The 15551-nt window shown below is 32.6% G+C and overlaps 1 protein-coding gene across 2 annotated transcripts; it reads left to right on the top strand.

The window, feature by feature from the left end:
* Nucleotides 1-5766: 5766 nt before the first annotated feature.
* Nucleotides 5767-10271, top strand: LOC122608170 (U4/U6 small nuclear ribonucleoprotein Prp31 homolog). 2 transcript variants are annotated; one of them, XM_043781264.1, is made up of 9 exons: nucleotides 5767-5850; nucleotides 6186-6251; nucleotides 6340-6477; nucleotides 6605-7497; nucleotides 7591-7661; nucleotides 9358-9460; nucleotides 9553-9628; nucleotides 9710-9975; nucleotides 10058-10271. In XM_043781264.1, the coding sequence occupies exons 1-8, from the start codon at nucleotides 5848-5850 to the stop codon at nucleotides 9815-9817; spliced, it is 1458 nt and encodes a 485-aa protein (XP_043637199.1). In that variant the 5' UTR covers nucleotides 5767-5847; the 3' UTR covers nucleotides 9818-9975; nucleotides 10058-10271. The 2 variants fall into 2 exon arrangements, with proteins under 2 accessions (XP_043637199.1, XP_043637204.1); XM_043781269.1 differs by having other exon boundaries at nucleotides 10043-10271.
* Nucleotides 10272-15551: the final 5280 nt, after the last annotated feature.

The following is a 15551-nucleotide window of genomic DNA, read 5'->3' as shown; positions in this document are numbered from 1 at the left end:
AGACAAACCTTCAAAATGGAAAATGTCTGTTTTCTTACTTCCAAGAGCTACATCAACACCTTTTTTTATTGTATTGTTTTTCTGTTTAACCTGACATATCTTATTTGATCTACGAAGTAAGTTCTGCTATATTTGTAAACCCTTTTGATGTGAACATCCAGATTGTATGAATATAACTTCGCTACCGTCTTTTTAAACTTTAAATGATATGTATCATCATATGATTTAAGAAAATTAAACATTGGTGAGTGGTATTTTGTTTGGTTGAAAATATATATCATCTAACATGTTGGTTAAAGACATAATATTTGATTGGTTGGTTGAAAACCTCTTTCTTATCAAAGTACATATATTTTGGTGAAGCTTATAATATAATTACTTAAATTATATAGGTGGATGTGACATTCATGTGTTTATATAGTGACAGGTTTGAGAAAAAAATAAAAAAAATGTATTTCTGAAATTTAAATTTTCATGTTAATTGGAGTTAGTTAGTTATTAACTTATAAAAATGTGCCCATGAATTTGTTAAATCAAACTTTCAAGATTATTGGAGGTTTATTCGCACACATTGAAGATCAATTTGAAATTTTGTATTTATATCAGTGAGTTAGTTATAAACTTTGAATGTGCATGGTTAACAAAGTTTTCAAAATTAATCGAGATGATTTATGGATTAGCACATGAATTACAGTTAATAAATTATGTGATAAAGCCCTAAAGACCACTCTAAAGGTTGACTTTACACAGTGATGATCAACAGAGGCGGATCTAGAAATTTGGATCATCAGGGGCAAAATGAAACTTAACTTCAAAAATTAAGGGCATATGAAACAAAAACGTGATAATATACATAATCACGATATACATATATACAACGGCCTCGGTCTTATTATACTACATCCGCCGCTGGTGATTGATTAACAATGTAATTGGATGAACAATACATATATATATATATATATATAATTTTACTAATGGGAAACAATAAATAAATATAAGTAGGTTAAACACTATTTTAAATATAATATTATAATATATACTTATATATTATGTTACTAGATTATTTTCCCGCGTAATACGCGGGATGAGCATATCAAATTTTCATAGTAAAGTGATTAATAATTATATATAGGATATATTGAAATATGATTATATATCTATACCCATAATTTTATTTAAATTATTATTTGCTTATGTCATACTTGACATCAATTAAATTTATTATTAAAGAGTCGTAATAAGTCAACAAATAAATATATATTTTTCTATTTCCTTTTTTTTATGAAAAATTAGTCATTATAACACATTTAATGAAATCCATATTTTCTAAATTATTAAAAATTATATTGGTGTCCATTAATTTAATATGATAATTACTATTTTTATATGTATCACTAGTATTAATACTCGTGCGTGTTGCACGGTCGACTATAATTATGTATATTTATATTTCATTTTATTTATAACAAACTTTATATGTCTATTTAATGCATAGACAATTGAATGCATAAAAAGTATTTCGAATTTGATGGAAAAATTGTACATCTTAAAAGAATATATACGGGTTTGTTAATCAAAATAAGAAAAAGAAATAGTTGGAGTAGGATAAGAATAAAAAGAAATTAAGATTATGAAAAAATTGAATTGAAGAAGGATATATAAATGATAGATGATAAATATACAAAAAGAATTCTTGTAAACAAATACTTCGTATATAGTAATAAAGAAATTTTTAATGGATTTCACATAAATATTGATAATAATAAAAAATAAATGGTAAATGACATATAATTAAATATAGATTATATATTTTTTGTTACATTATCATATATGTGTAAGTTAATTTACATTGGTTGCCAATTGAGTTGGTGATCCATTGGTAAGGTCTTTGATCTTGGGGGATCCATCCGGTTTCGAGTCACACTTCCCACATTTGTGGGGGTGGATTAATAGGGATTTTTCAAAATTCCTAGGTTTCATTCCAAATATGCGTGTAATTTAAGAGTAAGAGTAGATTAAAATCCCGTTTTAAAAGAAAAAAAATTTACATCCAGTTAATAAGTGATGAAATATTAACAATTTTCAATTTATTGGAAAAAATTATAACACAAAAAGTTTCATGTTTATGGTATTGATTATAATTCCATGTTATATAAACATTATTCTTTTTGCAGTAGGTACATATTGAAATTTAAATAGATTTAAATAATTAATATATGTTTTTGTTCAAAATATATATGAAAAGTACATGATCATGATTTATTTTTCGGTGAGGATTTGCAAGAAATTTCAAGCGGCCCACTTTTATTTGGAATTACAATTAACTTGATTTAATATAGTAAGCGGTTATACGCTGACACATATATTTAATAGTTATATAAAGTAAGTAGAAATTAAATAGGAATAAGATAAGTAGAAATTAAATAGGAATTATAATTCGATTTAATTAAGTATATTAAAAAGAACACTTGTCGTTTAAGTAATATGTCATGTGTCGATTAAATAATACATCAATCCTGTTTTAGTATACTGGTAGATATGTGCATGGTTTTATATTTAAAGAAAATACGATAACTAATGCCCTAAAGGCGGTAGTAGCAAAATACAACAAGTTACAAGATTTATTGCATCACAAAAGGTAAAGAAAAATTATCACAAATCGTCCCCATAGTTTGCTCGATTCGCATTTTCATTCATGTACTTTTTTTTATTAGGTATCCCTGGGCTTTTCATTTTCATTGTCAGTCGTCCCTCTTACAAACGTCTGTCATTTTTTATTCGTTAAACCCACGTGAGGGTAGAATCGTCTAGTTTCACTACATAACATAATCATGCAGTCATAGTTGGTCACACTCCAATGCCCTTATTCTAAATTATTATTACTTATTGTTATCAATTGTTGGTTTGTATCTACAACGTCTATATTTCATGTACGAGCAATTGTACGTTATAACTTTTAAAATTAAATTGCAAAAGATCTCAAAGTATTAATATACAACAAAGATGACAAAAAAGAAAAAAAAGGAAAAAAAAATCGACTAAAAAAAATACCACAAAAGATGAAATTGAATATACAATTTCAATATTTCAAGATAACATTTTTTTTAAAAATTTGAATTCGTAAAGGTTTTATTTATTACATATATTTAGTAAACTATTTTATTAAAATTTATAGTTTTTGCATTTTAAAAATCTCACTATTTTAATGTATAACTTTTTGATTTAATTACCACATATTACGCGGAAATAAGCTGGTGTTTCAATACTAAAAAAAAATCAAATAAAAAAGTCAAAACTTAACATAACATTTGTGACCATTTGAAGGTAAACACATGTAATCCGAAATTTTTCTACATGCATCTAAAGAAAATATTTAAAAAAACAAAATAGAATAATAGTATTGGAAATAAAGTGATATATATATATTTTTTAACATTCAGTCGGTATGCGACATCAGGGAAACCTCACCGTAAATGGTGAAGTCTTACACATACTCTAGACAATGAGATATTGACTATGGGCCGTTACAAGTATTCGGAGGAAAAAACCCAAGACTTGTCATCCCTAAGGATCGAACTCAAGACCTTGGGTAAAACCTGGGATGCCTATGACCAGTTGGACTAGTCATCATTGACAATATATATATATATGTTGACGGTGGTACTATTTATTAATTAGTATTAATAGATACTCTTTTAACTAAATGAAATGTAAATGACATCTAAATAGGAAATTTAAATCACCAAAACTCTAATGGCTGAGATTCATTTGTTTTTTCATCCAAGGGTTATGATTTAATTAAGAAATGAATTTAGGATGTTGATTTATAATTATTGAGAGATACACAATTTGTTACTAAAAATCTGTGTAAAAATAATGTCATTTTTTTGTACAACGAAAAAGTGTACGTGTAAAAGTATTAGTGATATTTTCCTTTTATATGCAAACAAAACCGGGCGAATGAGGAAGCCGTCTTCTTTGATTGATAGTTTAAAAAGTCTTGTTTAATTTGTACTAAGTAGTCATGGATCAAAAATGGAAGGAAATTTAAATAGATATTTTTTTAATTAAATGAAATGCAAATGACATTTAACAAAGGAAATTTAAATCTTCAAAGCAATCTAACGGCTGACATTTATTTTTTTTTCATTCAAGGGTTATGATTTAATTATGAAATGAATTTAGGGTGTTAGTTTATAGTTATTGGGAGATGAAACATTTTGGGGTTTTATTATTTTTAGATGTCTTATAATATAGCTTTTAAAATGTCCAAGATACCCTTCTTACATCTTATACGATTTATTCATCATGTCTTTCCATAATATAACCTAAGATACATACGTCCTACAATACCTCCATCCCGTCGCCACCATCATAACCGCCACCGCCACTATCACCACCGTCGTCGTCACCACTACCGCCATTACCAGTCACCAGTCACCTCTTATATCTCGACGCTACCACCATCACTCTGCCGCATTGCGCGAGTAAGCTGCTGGTTATAAGACATTATAAAATATTTTTCCCCTCTCAAACATATATTGATGTACTTATTTTACTCCCCCTCCCATCTAATACGGAGTCCTATTTATGACTCAGTTTCCTAAAATAGCCATATTACCTTTTTCAATAATATGACCGAAAATATCTATGCTACACACATCTTTAATATACATACAATACCTTCATTTCGTCGTCACCATCACCACCACTTCCACCACCATTTACCAATGATCTCTCATGTCTCACCGCCGTCATCACCACCTCGTCACATCACACGGGTAACTATTTAGTATTTTTAAACCCTTATTTGTAGTATACTAACTAGTCACGACATCAATAAGTCATAAACCGATCCCCGGGAACGAGTCGCGGGGTTAGCCATAGTCGGCTCGGATGGGTCCCTCTCTGAGTAGGTCGAGGGTGTGGACAAACTGCACGTACTTACTGGTCGTACTACCCTAACAAGCAGAATCTGTCCCTCCTCGATCCACAACTCCTATAAATACCCATCCCAGATCCTCATTTGGGAGAGGATACTATTCACATACCCAAAATACTTGATGCCGTGGATGATGAATCCTTCACCCATAAGGGAACCACGAGCAAGTATCTAAAACCTTCCCAACCTGTCCTCAGCAAAATTACCCCCTACCTAAGCGAGTTCCCTTACCTAAACACTTATAAAGCAAACAATCATTTTCTCCTTTTAAACTTTCCGGTCTTTGAAAAGTCGAAAATATCCCGAGGTTTATTAAAATGTTGAAAAGTCTGTTATTGTTGTTGCGGGCAAGGCTCGAACAAAAGATATGTTGCTTTTAAAACAGTCTTTTAAAAGTCGAAAATACTACCGTTTTCGCTATCTTTGCCGTATTACGCGGGTACCATCTAGTAAACACATACACAAATGTATATATACGTAATATGAGTTTAGGTAAATTAAAACAAGTATTAAAGTAAAACAAATAAAACAATAGGTTTTTCTTCAGTGATAATTACCATGCATCATAAAAATCATCGTACATCAACGGCTTTGTGAATCTTACGCATCAATTTAACTATGATTTAAATGTCGACATCTTGTTTTATTTATTTTACTTTAATAATTGTTTTACCGTACCCAACCATATGTAATATAAATATGCTTGTGTAATCCGGTTTTGAAGTTCCTAAACCGGTTGATTTGTATTGTGCTCAAGCAGACCGACATAAGCCCCCGTATAAAAATAAAAATTATATAAACGGCACACAGAAAATAAAATACATATATATCGTATAAACCGGGTGAAAAGGCCAGACGACGCGGCTCCGATTCTACTTCCGACATCATCAGTTTGTATAAGAATGGTTAGTTGTTAATTTCGTTTGTTTTAATTCCCTAATTATTGTTTAATTCGGCAACCCTTAATTGTCTGATATATCAGTTAAACAGTTCAGGGTTTCTTGATTACTTTCTAAAATTGATATTTTTAATTGGTTGGACTCAATGTATTAACTTAATAATTCAGCTTATTACAATGAATGCATTAATTGATTAGGCTCAATATTAACTTAATGATTTAGTTTTGATGCTAGAAAAAAAAGCCCTAATTTAGAGTATCTTTGGTTATTTTATAAAAAATATTTACAGTCTGTTTTTTGTTGTTTGGTGTATTTTGTAATAAGTGGAAGTTTTTACACAGGCAAATCTTGAAGATTCTTTTCTCGCAGATCTCGAGGATCTTTCGGACAATGATAACGAGAATCTGGTAAGTGGCTCATCGTTTTTCTTTTTTAATGTCGTAATTGAAAGTCGTACTCAACGATCGATCCTAATTCCATGTTTTTATTCAATAGGATGAAGACAATGGGGATGCAGAACACATGGAAGAGGATGTTCATGGAGATTTAGCCGATTTAGAAGCAATCAATTACGATGATCTTGATAGCGTTTCCAAGTTGCAGAAATCACTGAGATATATCGATATTATGAAGGTCGGTAGAATAATATTTGATTTTGATTGTTGTGTTCACGTATTTTGCCGAATTAAATTTGTTTGTTATTTTTCTCGTGTATCCTTTTTGTGTGCGGATTGTGAATAAATTTTTTTTTATGTGGCAGAAAGTTGAGGGTGCTCTCGAGAAAGGGTCAGACATGTCAAATCAAGCTATGGTTTTGCAAGATGATCCTGAGTACCAGCTCATTGTGGAGTGTAACACATTGTCGGTTGATATAGAAAATGAGATTGAAATTATTAATAAATTCATTCGTGATAAGTACCGCCTCAAGTTTCCTGAGCTCGGGTCTCTTGTGCACCACCCTATCGATTATGCACGTGTGGTCAAGAAGATAGGGAATGAAGTTGACTTAACCCTTGTGGATCTTGAAGGGCTGCTGCCATCAGCCGTCATTATGGTTGTTTCTGTTACGGCATCTACCACCAGTGGGAAACCTCTTCCTGAGGATGTTCTTCAGAAGACCATCGAGGCTTGTGATCGAGCCCTTACACTGGATGCATCAAAAAAGAAAGTTCTGGATTTTGTTGAAAGCAGAATGGGCTACATTGCTCCGAATCTTTCTGCCATTGTTGGGAGTGCGGTTGCTGCCAAACTCATGGGGACAGCTGGTGGTCTTTCGTCACTAGCAAAGATGCCGGCATGTAATGTTCAGATTCTAGGTGCCAAAAAGAAGAATTTGGCTGGTTTTTCTACTGCATCATCTCAGTTTCGTGTTGGTTACATTGAACAAACAGAGGTTCTTCAGACCACCCCTCCTTCCTTAAAGATGCGTGCTTGTCGGCTTTTGGCTGCAAAATCAACTCTTGCAGCACGTGTTGACTCCATTGGAGGTGATCCATCTGGAACTCAAGGAAGAACTTACCGTGAAGAAATTCGCAAGAAGATTGAAAAGTGGCAAGAACCGCCTCCTGCAAAGCAACCTAAACCACTTCCAGTCCCTGATTCTGAACCTAAGAAGAAAAGAGGTGGTCGTCGCCTTCGTAAGATGAAGGAGAGGTGTGTACTCTCCTGATTAATGCACATAACTATTTTTTCTTCTTCTGCATTCTCGCATTATTGTGCTCACCTCTCTAACCTTCCTTTAATCAGATATGCTATTACAGATATGCGAAAGTTGGCAAACAGAATGCAGTTTGGAATTCCTGAAGAGAGCTCACTTGGTAAGTAATTTTTTTCATCATTAAAAGTAGTGTTGTTTATATTGGCAGAAGTTAAAACGTGTTAACATGAAAAGTTGATACCCATAAGAGCCTTGAGTGCCGGTCTGTTAGGGTCCCTAGGATACACTTAGAGGTGTGACTGAGCCTAGCCAAATTCGAGCTTGATAATACTCAAGCTCAGCCTTTTCAATTTAAGTTCGAGCTTGAGCTTGGCTTTGCTAGAATTGAGTATCAATTTAAAGCTCAAACTATGGTATTGACTCAATTACTAGGCTCGAGCTTGGATCCTGATCTACTTATTTTATTAAGCATCCTTAGAATAACAAAGCTTTGAATAAGCTTCACTCGAATCTTGACTTGTAACTTTATTATTTCTATAATGTACTAGTGAAAAGATGAATGAATACCTTTTTAATTTAAAATGTTACCAGTTAGTAAAAAGATGAACGAATACCTTTTTAATTTAAGAGCCCAATAGTTGAAGTATATAACTAATATAGTTTTTGATTTAGAAAAATCAAAGTCAAATGTAGTGTTTGAAGATCGACATGTAGGAATTGGCTTGGGAAGGAAAGGCTGTTTCTTTAATCATCAAGCGACTTAGGGTGAACTTCCAACCACCTTATAATTTTTTAACTTTCCAATGATCCATCCCACATTGGTTCCATAAATAATGTGGCAGATAATGTTTTCCACACTAGAAGGATTAACAGGATTATTGCTTTCTTTGTGATCTCCTTAACCAAAATAGATTAACTGGCTTTGAAATGTTAAATCTACTGAATAATAGACATACATGACACAAAATGGACAGCCCTTTAGAGTATTTTTGATCTCATTCCAAGTTGCTAAACTATGTACTTTCTCTTCAATTATTATCATCTACTGATCAGAAAACAATCTCTTACAACTTTACCTATCAAGTAACAATCACATCTTGCTCCCGCCACTACCATTATAATCGTGCCAACACCAATAGTCCAATACTCACCTCATGGCTTCATCCCAACTTTGCACTAATGCCTATTCTAACTGCCATGCTAGAAGAACCAAACAGAACTTGGAACAACATCTAGCTTTATGAGAAACTTGTTATTGATTTTAAAGAAAATGCTCTCTGTAGTATGATACTATGATAATTGTGACCTCTGCTACTGACCTTAGCAACCATCAGAAAACAGGTTTAAAATATATTGCCTGTCATGTAGCTGTTCTGTTGCCCAGCACTACTTGTGCAAACCCAAATCAACATTTATTATTTACTATGTGTTGTTAATATCTCAACGAAGATATTGGTGCGCTAGAAGGATATCTGTGATAGTTTATTTTTTTTGGGTAGGCAATATCTGTGATAGTGTATTGAGTAGTAAACTGCAACTAGTGATCTCTATATGGTGCTTCTGGCCTTCTGTAGATATAGTTTAGGACACAATCAAATTCCAACCCATTAAACGATACACCATCAAATCTCGACACTATTAGAACTTAGATTTAACCTTGTAATGTCTTTTTATCCCCCCATTTACATCTCCCCTGTCTCATTTTACTTAACTCTATCTTCGTACTTATCTATACAATTGATAATTTTTTTTGGCACTAAAAAGGCTCTGAAACACTAGTAGCCACTGGTATTACTTTCTTGAGATCTAATAGTAAAGCTTTTTTTTAATCGTTGGTGTTGTCTTTTTGATTATAGGCGATGGACTAGGAGAAGGATATGGTATGCTTGGTCAAGCTGGAAATGGGAAGTTGCGTGTATCAGTTGGTCAGAGCAAGCTTGCTGCCAAAGCTGCCAAGAAGTATGCTATTTCCATATTGCATATGTTTTTCTTTTCTTTTCGGAATGATTTATCCAAGTTCTTATCGTACATGTTTGAATTTAAATCTTCAGGTACAAGGGTAAGCAATATAGTAGCGGTGGGGCAACCTCTGGTTTGACTTCAAGTTTGGCTTTCACACCTGTGCAGGTTTGTTTTCTCTTACCATTTGCTCACAAGTGAAAAGATGAAGTTGGAAAGTTGTTCATAACCCAATGTTCATTTGCGCAGGGCATCGATCTCATAGATCCCCAGGCAGATGCTAATAGACTTGGGAGTGGAATGCAGAGCACATATTTCTCAGAAACGGGAACATTTTCAAAGATCAGAAGAATTTGAATCACATGGCTATCTAGAGAAGCTTGCACACTTTGATTTCGTTTTGTAAGGTGGAATTGAATACTAAATAGCAGCATATACTTATTTGAACCTGGTAGTTGTGAAAAGAGCTATGTAAAGCATATGCTTTATTATCCACCCTCGCTGAATCAGAAAAGGTGAAATTTGTGTTATATGGAGATCTTATTCTTTTCTACTCAAGTATCCTATAACTTATATATTCAGATGTCTATGATGCAGAGATGACCATGCTATTTTCACTTCGTCATTGGAGTTATGTAAGTAAATGATGTGTTCCGTATGCTGACGAAAGGATATAGTTACAATGGTAGCTTATCTGTTAACGTAATGATCTATAAGATGTATGCATTTGAATATGCTACTGGTAAGTTGTTGAACCAATTTGCCCATTTGATCAACTTTTGAAGTGACTTCAACCCATTTTCCCTTTGTAGATAAGTCGGTTAAATAGTTGGCTTCTATTTTCTTGAATGGTTGATATCTCAAAAGGTTTATTGACACCATTTAAACTTGCTATTGGACAATAGATACGGTTTGAGAAATGTTCTACGTGCAGTACCTTGCCATTATGTGCATTTAAACTGCCGCTTTAACACGTTCAGATCAGTGGTGATTGGTGAACAATTATACTCACTGGCTTTGTAAATTGTAATGATGTGAAGTTAGCTGCTGTTGCATCTTATGTGAAACAAAATGTTTTAGTACAATGCAATTATAAGTGCATACATAATTTTCATTTTATTTTACCCTTCGAAAACTGCATGTGCATTGCTGGAAAACTGCGACACGTTTTCGTGGAAAAATATTAACTACAAAATTTGGTAATTTGGTATTACAATCCACCAACTAAAAAAAATTAAAATAAATTCACTCTTACTTATCTTTAATTCTTTATCATATAAATTCACTCCAATATATGGGCCTTTTTTGATCTGGCATGTCTTTTTATCGGCTGTCAAGTTTTCGACCTGGGTGAGAAATCTTTACCAGTACTTGGTACATAAATTACTTTTGGTCGTTGATCAGTAAAAACTAAAAAAGTCATTCAATAAGCACTACACCTAGCCTTTTGAGACACATCAACATCTTTAGGAAACCATGTCAAATAACTTCTCCTAAACAACCGTATGGACTTGACCGTTGATTACACTATCTTTTTGAGAATTTTATTTAATTCAATTTCACACGTTAACAACATTATCTCTCACCGTATCTTTGTCTTAATTTTTAACATCCTGACTAACCTTTATCCTAGGTTAATACACGGACAACGTACATGTTCTATCATTCTTTAGATCATTTCATTAACGTTATAATTAAAGATCAAATATTGCAACTTCTATTTCATCACAGATCGATTCTCCATTTTTAATGATTTTATTTAATAAGTAAGCAGAATAAGACAAAAGCAAGACGACCTCCACAACAGGGCTATACGAACATAACTATCGAGTATAAGTAAACACAAGTAGTCTATGATTAACTAAAAATAAAGTTTAATTAGAAGTTGACGAACTTATAAACCTTAAAAGATAATCTTGTGATGCGGCTTATACAAAATTGAAAATTGAAAAGATTTCTTCTAAAAGGTCACCCACAACAATTTTCTTGTACTTTTTCCATGTCACGGATTCAATCTTTTACAACTGGGGACTAGGGAGAGTATCTATTGCTTTTACCAATGAGTGAAACTCAACGGTACCGTCACCACGTGACTACATGGACCCACATAGTGGCGCCTGGCGGATCTAGTGTTGTAGAGGAGGAGGTTAATGGCTATGGCGGATCTAGTGGCGCCAGCCCATGTCAACCAATTAGTATTGATCTTAAAGTTTTTGTGGTTAGAACCCTTGAAAAAAAACAAAGATTAACCAACTGACTCAATAAAACTTTAGCTGTAATCTGATAACTCATTGGCCTTACATTATGTTTTGTAAAAAATTATGGCAGGGTGTGTTTCAGACTTGCAGGATTTAAAAGGAATAAGACCTCAGATTCAATGTTTCTAAGTATACATATAAATCAGTTTTAACCCTTTAACTTTTGATATACTCTCATTATATTATATATATAACAATCCAAATTTGGATTGCTACAGTAGATGACTTGGTTGGATAGTAATTGGCTTGTAATCGGCTTGCTTAAGTTGTTTGTCTTTATCATTTTCATTCAGTTGTTTGTCTTTATCATTGTCGGCTAATGAAAAAATTTGGCCCAAATTTACAAACAATTCTTTATATTTTGCCCCCTCTATCTTCTCTCTTTATCCTTTACAAACTTTTTACTTTCTGCAATCAGACTTAATTGGTTTCTTCTTTTGAAAGATGCTTAAAGGTCTCTCTTCAATCCGCAGCTGCCGTCATCGTCGTAATCGTCGGCGTCCATTGGAGGTGTTTTACGCCGGCAATACACGGTTGTTGTCTTCCTAGATGTCTTCTTCTATTAATAACTGTTTGGTGGTTCCTCAACTTGCATATATTGTCATCCTGGGCGTCGTCGTTAGCAGCCGCCGGAAGTGTTTCAGGCCAGCGGTATTGTGATGACGGTTGTTACCGTGTCGGCGTGTTAATTAGTAGTAATTTGCTGTAACTTGGTACCTCTTGAGCATGCCAAATATCAAATACTGTACAAGTTTTTTCTTCCTTCATAACTCACTTTCGATGGAGTGCATCACAAATCCATGTTTAAATTTTGTTTGTATCTGTATATTTTAAAATCATTTACCTTTTTCCATACTTTAATGTACACAGCTTCAGTGGCGGACTTAATTAAACCAAACAAATAAGGATGGTGTTTTTACATGATTTTTTTAGGGGTTGCAATGAGATAAAAGATAGAATATTTGTGGTTGAAATGGTGGGTGTTTTTAACATGAGTCATAGACTCACACATACATGTGTAACTATCTGTATACGTGTGTATGTTTTTGGAAGGATATTTGGAAAATCAAGAACTAAAGTCTGAGTAAGCAACAAGAGTTTTGGAGGGTAGGAGAATAGTAGGTGGTAAGGGTGTTCATGGACCGGTTTGGTCCGGTTTTGACTAAATTTCAAACCAAACCGGTATTCCCGGTTTTAATATACATTAAACCAAGTCAGACCAACTATGTTGTCAAACCGAACCAGACCAGACCATGTGAGCCAGTCCGGTTTGGTCGGTTTGACGGTTTTAAATTCTTATTTCCCTTTCTTCTATTTCCATATAATCTTTGTGTATATTTGTGACAAATAGTCATAACAAACACTTAAAATTAGAAAATTTATGAAACTATTAAAACATAATATATGTTTGAGTCAACAATCAAAAGACATTCGATCATATAATATTTTCATATAGATTCCACATCATTTAATATATATGAGAAAGTTTACAAGGTCGAAACAAAATATTTACATAATGTATATTATATCTATTGTAGTACCAACACATTATCGTAAAAATACATGTATATGTATATGATTCCTTTTATTAATGGTTAGATATCATCAAAAGTCATATACATATATACCTTTGGTCCGGTCCGGTTTATGGCGGTTTTTTCTTTGTTGAAACTGTAACCGAACTGATGAACCCGGTTTTTTAAAACTTGAATTGTCAGACCAAACTTTAGTAACTCAATCCGACCAAACCAATCCATACATCCCAGATTGGTCCGGTTTTTACGGTTTGACGGTTTGATGAACACCCCTAGTAGGTGGCATAACATGTGGAATGGGGATGTCATGAGGTGGGGTTATAATTTGAATCAAAGTTACACAAATCATCATTTTACATTTACTTATTTATTACTATATAACAATCATATTATAATAATTAGGAAAATGATAATGACAGCCCTTAGGGCTGTCACTAAAAACATATTACATGCTTAAAAACTTGTACATTATATATTAAAAACCGCCCCTTGATTTTTCTAACAGCAAGGTACTAATTAATAATTTTAATTTTTTATCAACCTTCATAAATTTTTAGATAAATCAATTATTCTTCAATAGACATTATATATTTCTGTTAATGAAATTTTATGTGAACGAATATTGTAGTTTACATTTATTCTTAAGTAAATGTTACACTAAACATCATTTAATTTATTGGTATTGGGTTCCGATACAAATACGACATATATTTACTGGTTTCTAACGAATTTTAAGTAAGACAAGAAAGAAACCAACTTCGAGGATAAACAATTAACTATCCTTATATTATGATGCTGGTAGTTGTTTTGTAATACGTACATCTAAGTTTGGGTCTTTAGAACGAGTATAAACTCTTGAAAAAAACACACAAAAGCTACGACCCCGGACAACGCCGAGGCAATTCCACTAGTTTACTATATAAATCATTTTTAGTTTTTATCCTTCAAGTTTTAAGTTATTTTGTAAGTTAGTTATAAATTGCTAAAATTTGGTTTTAAAGTATTCAAAATTTTATTATACTAGTTATCCCTATTTTTATTGTTAATGAATGTCTTTTAAAATTTAACATAATATGTTTTTGAATTTAATATAATATGGTGTGACACATACTCCCTCCGCCACATATTAAGTGTCCAATTTGACTTTTTGAGTCTTTTTCTTTCAACTTTGACCGTAATTATTGTACACTTGATATAACATGTATGAATTGATTGAGTTTTAAGTGTACATTTCATTGATATAACTTGCATTAAATAATATATAACACAAACAAAGATATCTACGGTCAAAGTCGGAAGAGAAAGACTTGACCAATTAACATAGAACAATTAAAATGAGACGGAGGGAGTATAATTTAAGAATTTAGTGTAAGGTCTAACAATAAAAGTAGTTTAGTGTGATGAGTTGATAAAAGTAGTTTAGTGTAATGACTCAGTTTGTTTCAATGTGGTTCTGGCGATAGATTCCATTTTCCGACCATATATACTATGTAAGAATGTTGGTAAACAGTCAAATGGAGGTGTAACGGTCCATTCCAATGGTCACACGACCATTTTCCCAGTGGCGAAGCCAGGTTTTTAAGCTAGGAAGGGCCAAATTTTTTTTTTTGCTTTACCTATTAGGCATAGTCGGCTTTAGTTGACCATATATGTGGGTTAGGCGGTATCCTACGACCTCCATATATTTAAGACCTTCGGTTCGTGCTTGCAAATCTACAGTTTTCCGTAGTGGCTCAAGGGTAAAGCAAATGAAGCAAAGACTTTAGGCCGCAAAATTTTAAAGGCCTCATAATTTAATAATTATACATAGAATATAGTACAAAAGAGAATTAAAATAGCTTAGGAAAATAAGAAATATGTATAAAATGATGTGCTAAATGATATGTGACCATATACACTTACATGTATATAGGTGTGAATAAATCAAGTGTTCCAAATATGAACAATTTTATTAATACGAAAAGCCGTGTAATAAAATTCGCTTTAGGTCTCTTATTTAGTTGAGCCGCCTCTGACAGTTTTTAACTCATGTTTACTTTATTTTAACTATGACTTACTATTCACAAAAGTTTAAGGCTCGGGTAAAGCCTTTTAACAATAGGTTTTGTAACATATTATAATGTTTCAATTCCGAATAGATGAGGAGGGTTGTTTAAAAACTATAAAACAAAGCTTTCAAAGTTGGTTCCGCTTAATGTCATTAAAAACTTAAATCGGCCATGCTACTACTGCTATTTGTATTTTGTAAAATGGCTTTGTAATAATTGAAGTTATAGAAGGATGGAGATCTCCTCAAAT

The sequence above is a fragment of the Erigeron canadensis genome, chromosome 1 (genome assembly GCF_010389155.1).
Source record: "Erigeron canadensis isolate Cc75 chromosome 1, C_canadensis_v1, whole genome shotgun sequence".
In the NCBI taxonomy this organism is placed as follows: Eukaryota; Viridiplantae; Streptophyta; class Magnoliopsida; order Asterales; family Asteraceae; genus Erigeron; species Erigeron canadensis.
Note: the sequence above shows the minus strand (reverse complement) of the source record. Positions and strands in the feature narration are given on the sequence as shown.

What these genes read in the sequence shown, in the direction of transcription:
- LOC122608170 (XM_043781264.1), top strand. An exon ending in CTTCGTAAGATGAAGGAGAG is followed by an intron (nt 7,498 to 7,590) that starts GTGTGTACTCTC and finishes TCCTTTAATCAG; the next exon opens with ATATGCTATTACAGATATGC. An exon ending in TCCTGAAGAGAGCTCACTTG is followed by an intron (nt 7,662 to 9,357) that starts GTAAGTAATTTT and finishes TTTTGATTATAG; the next exon opens with GCGATGGACTAGGAGAAGGA.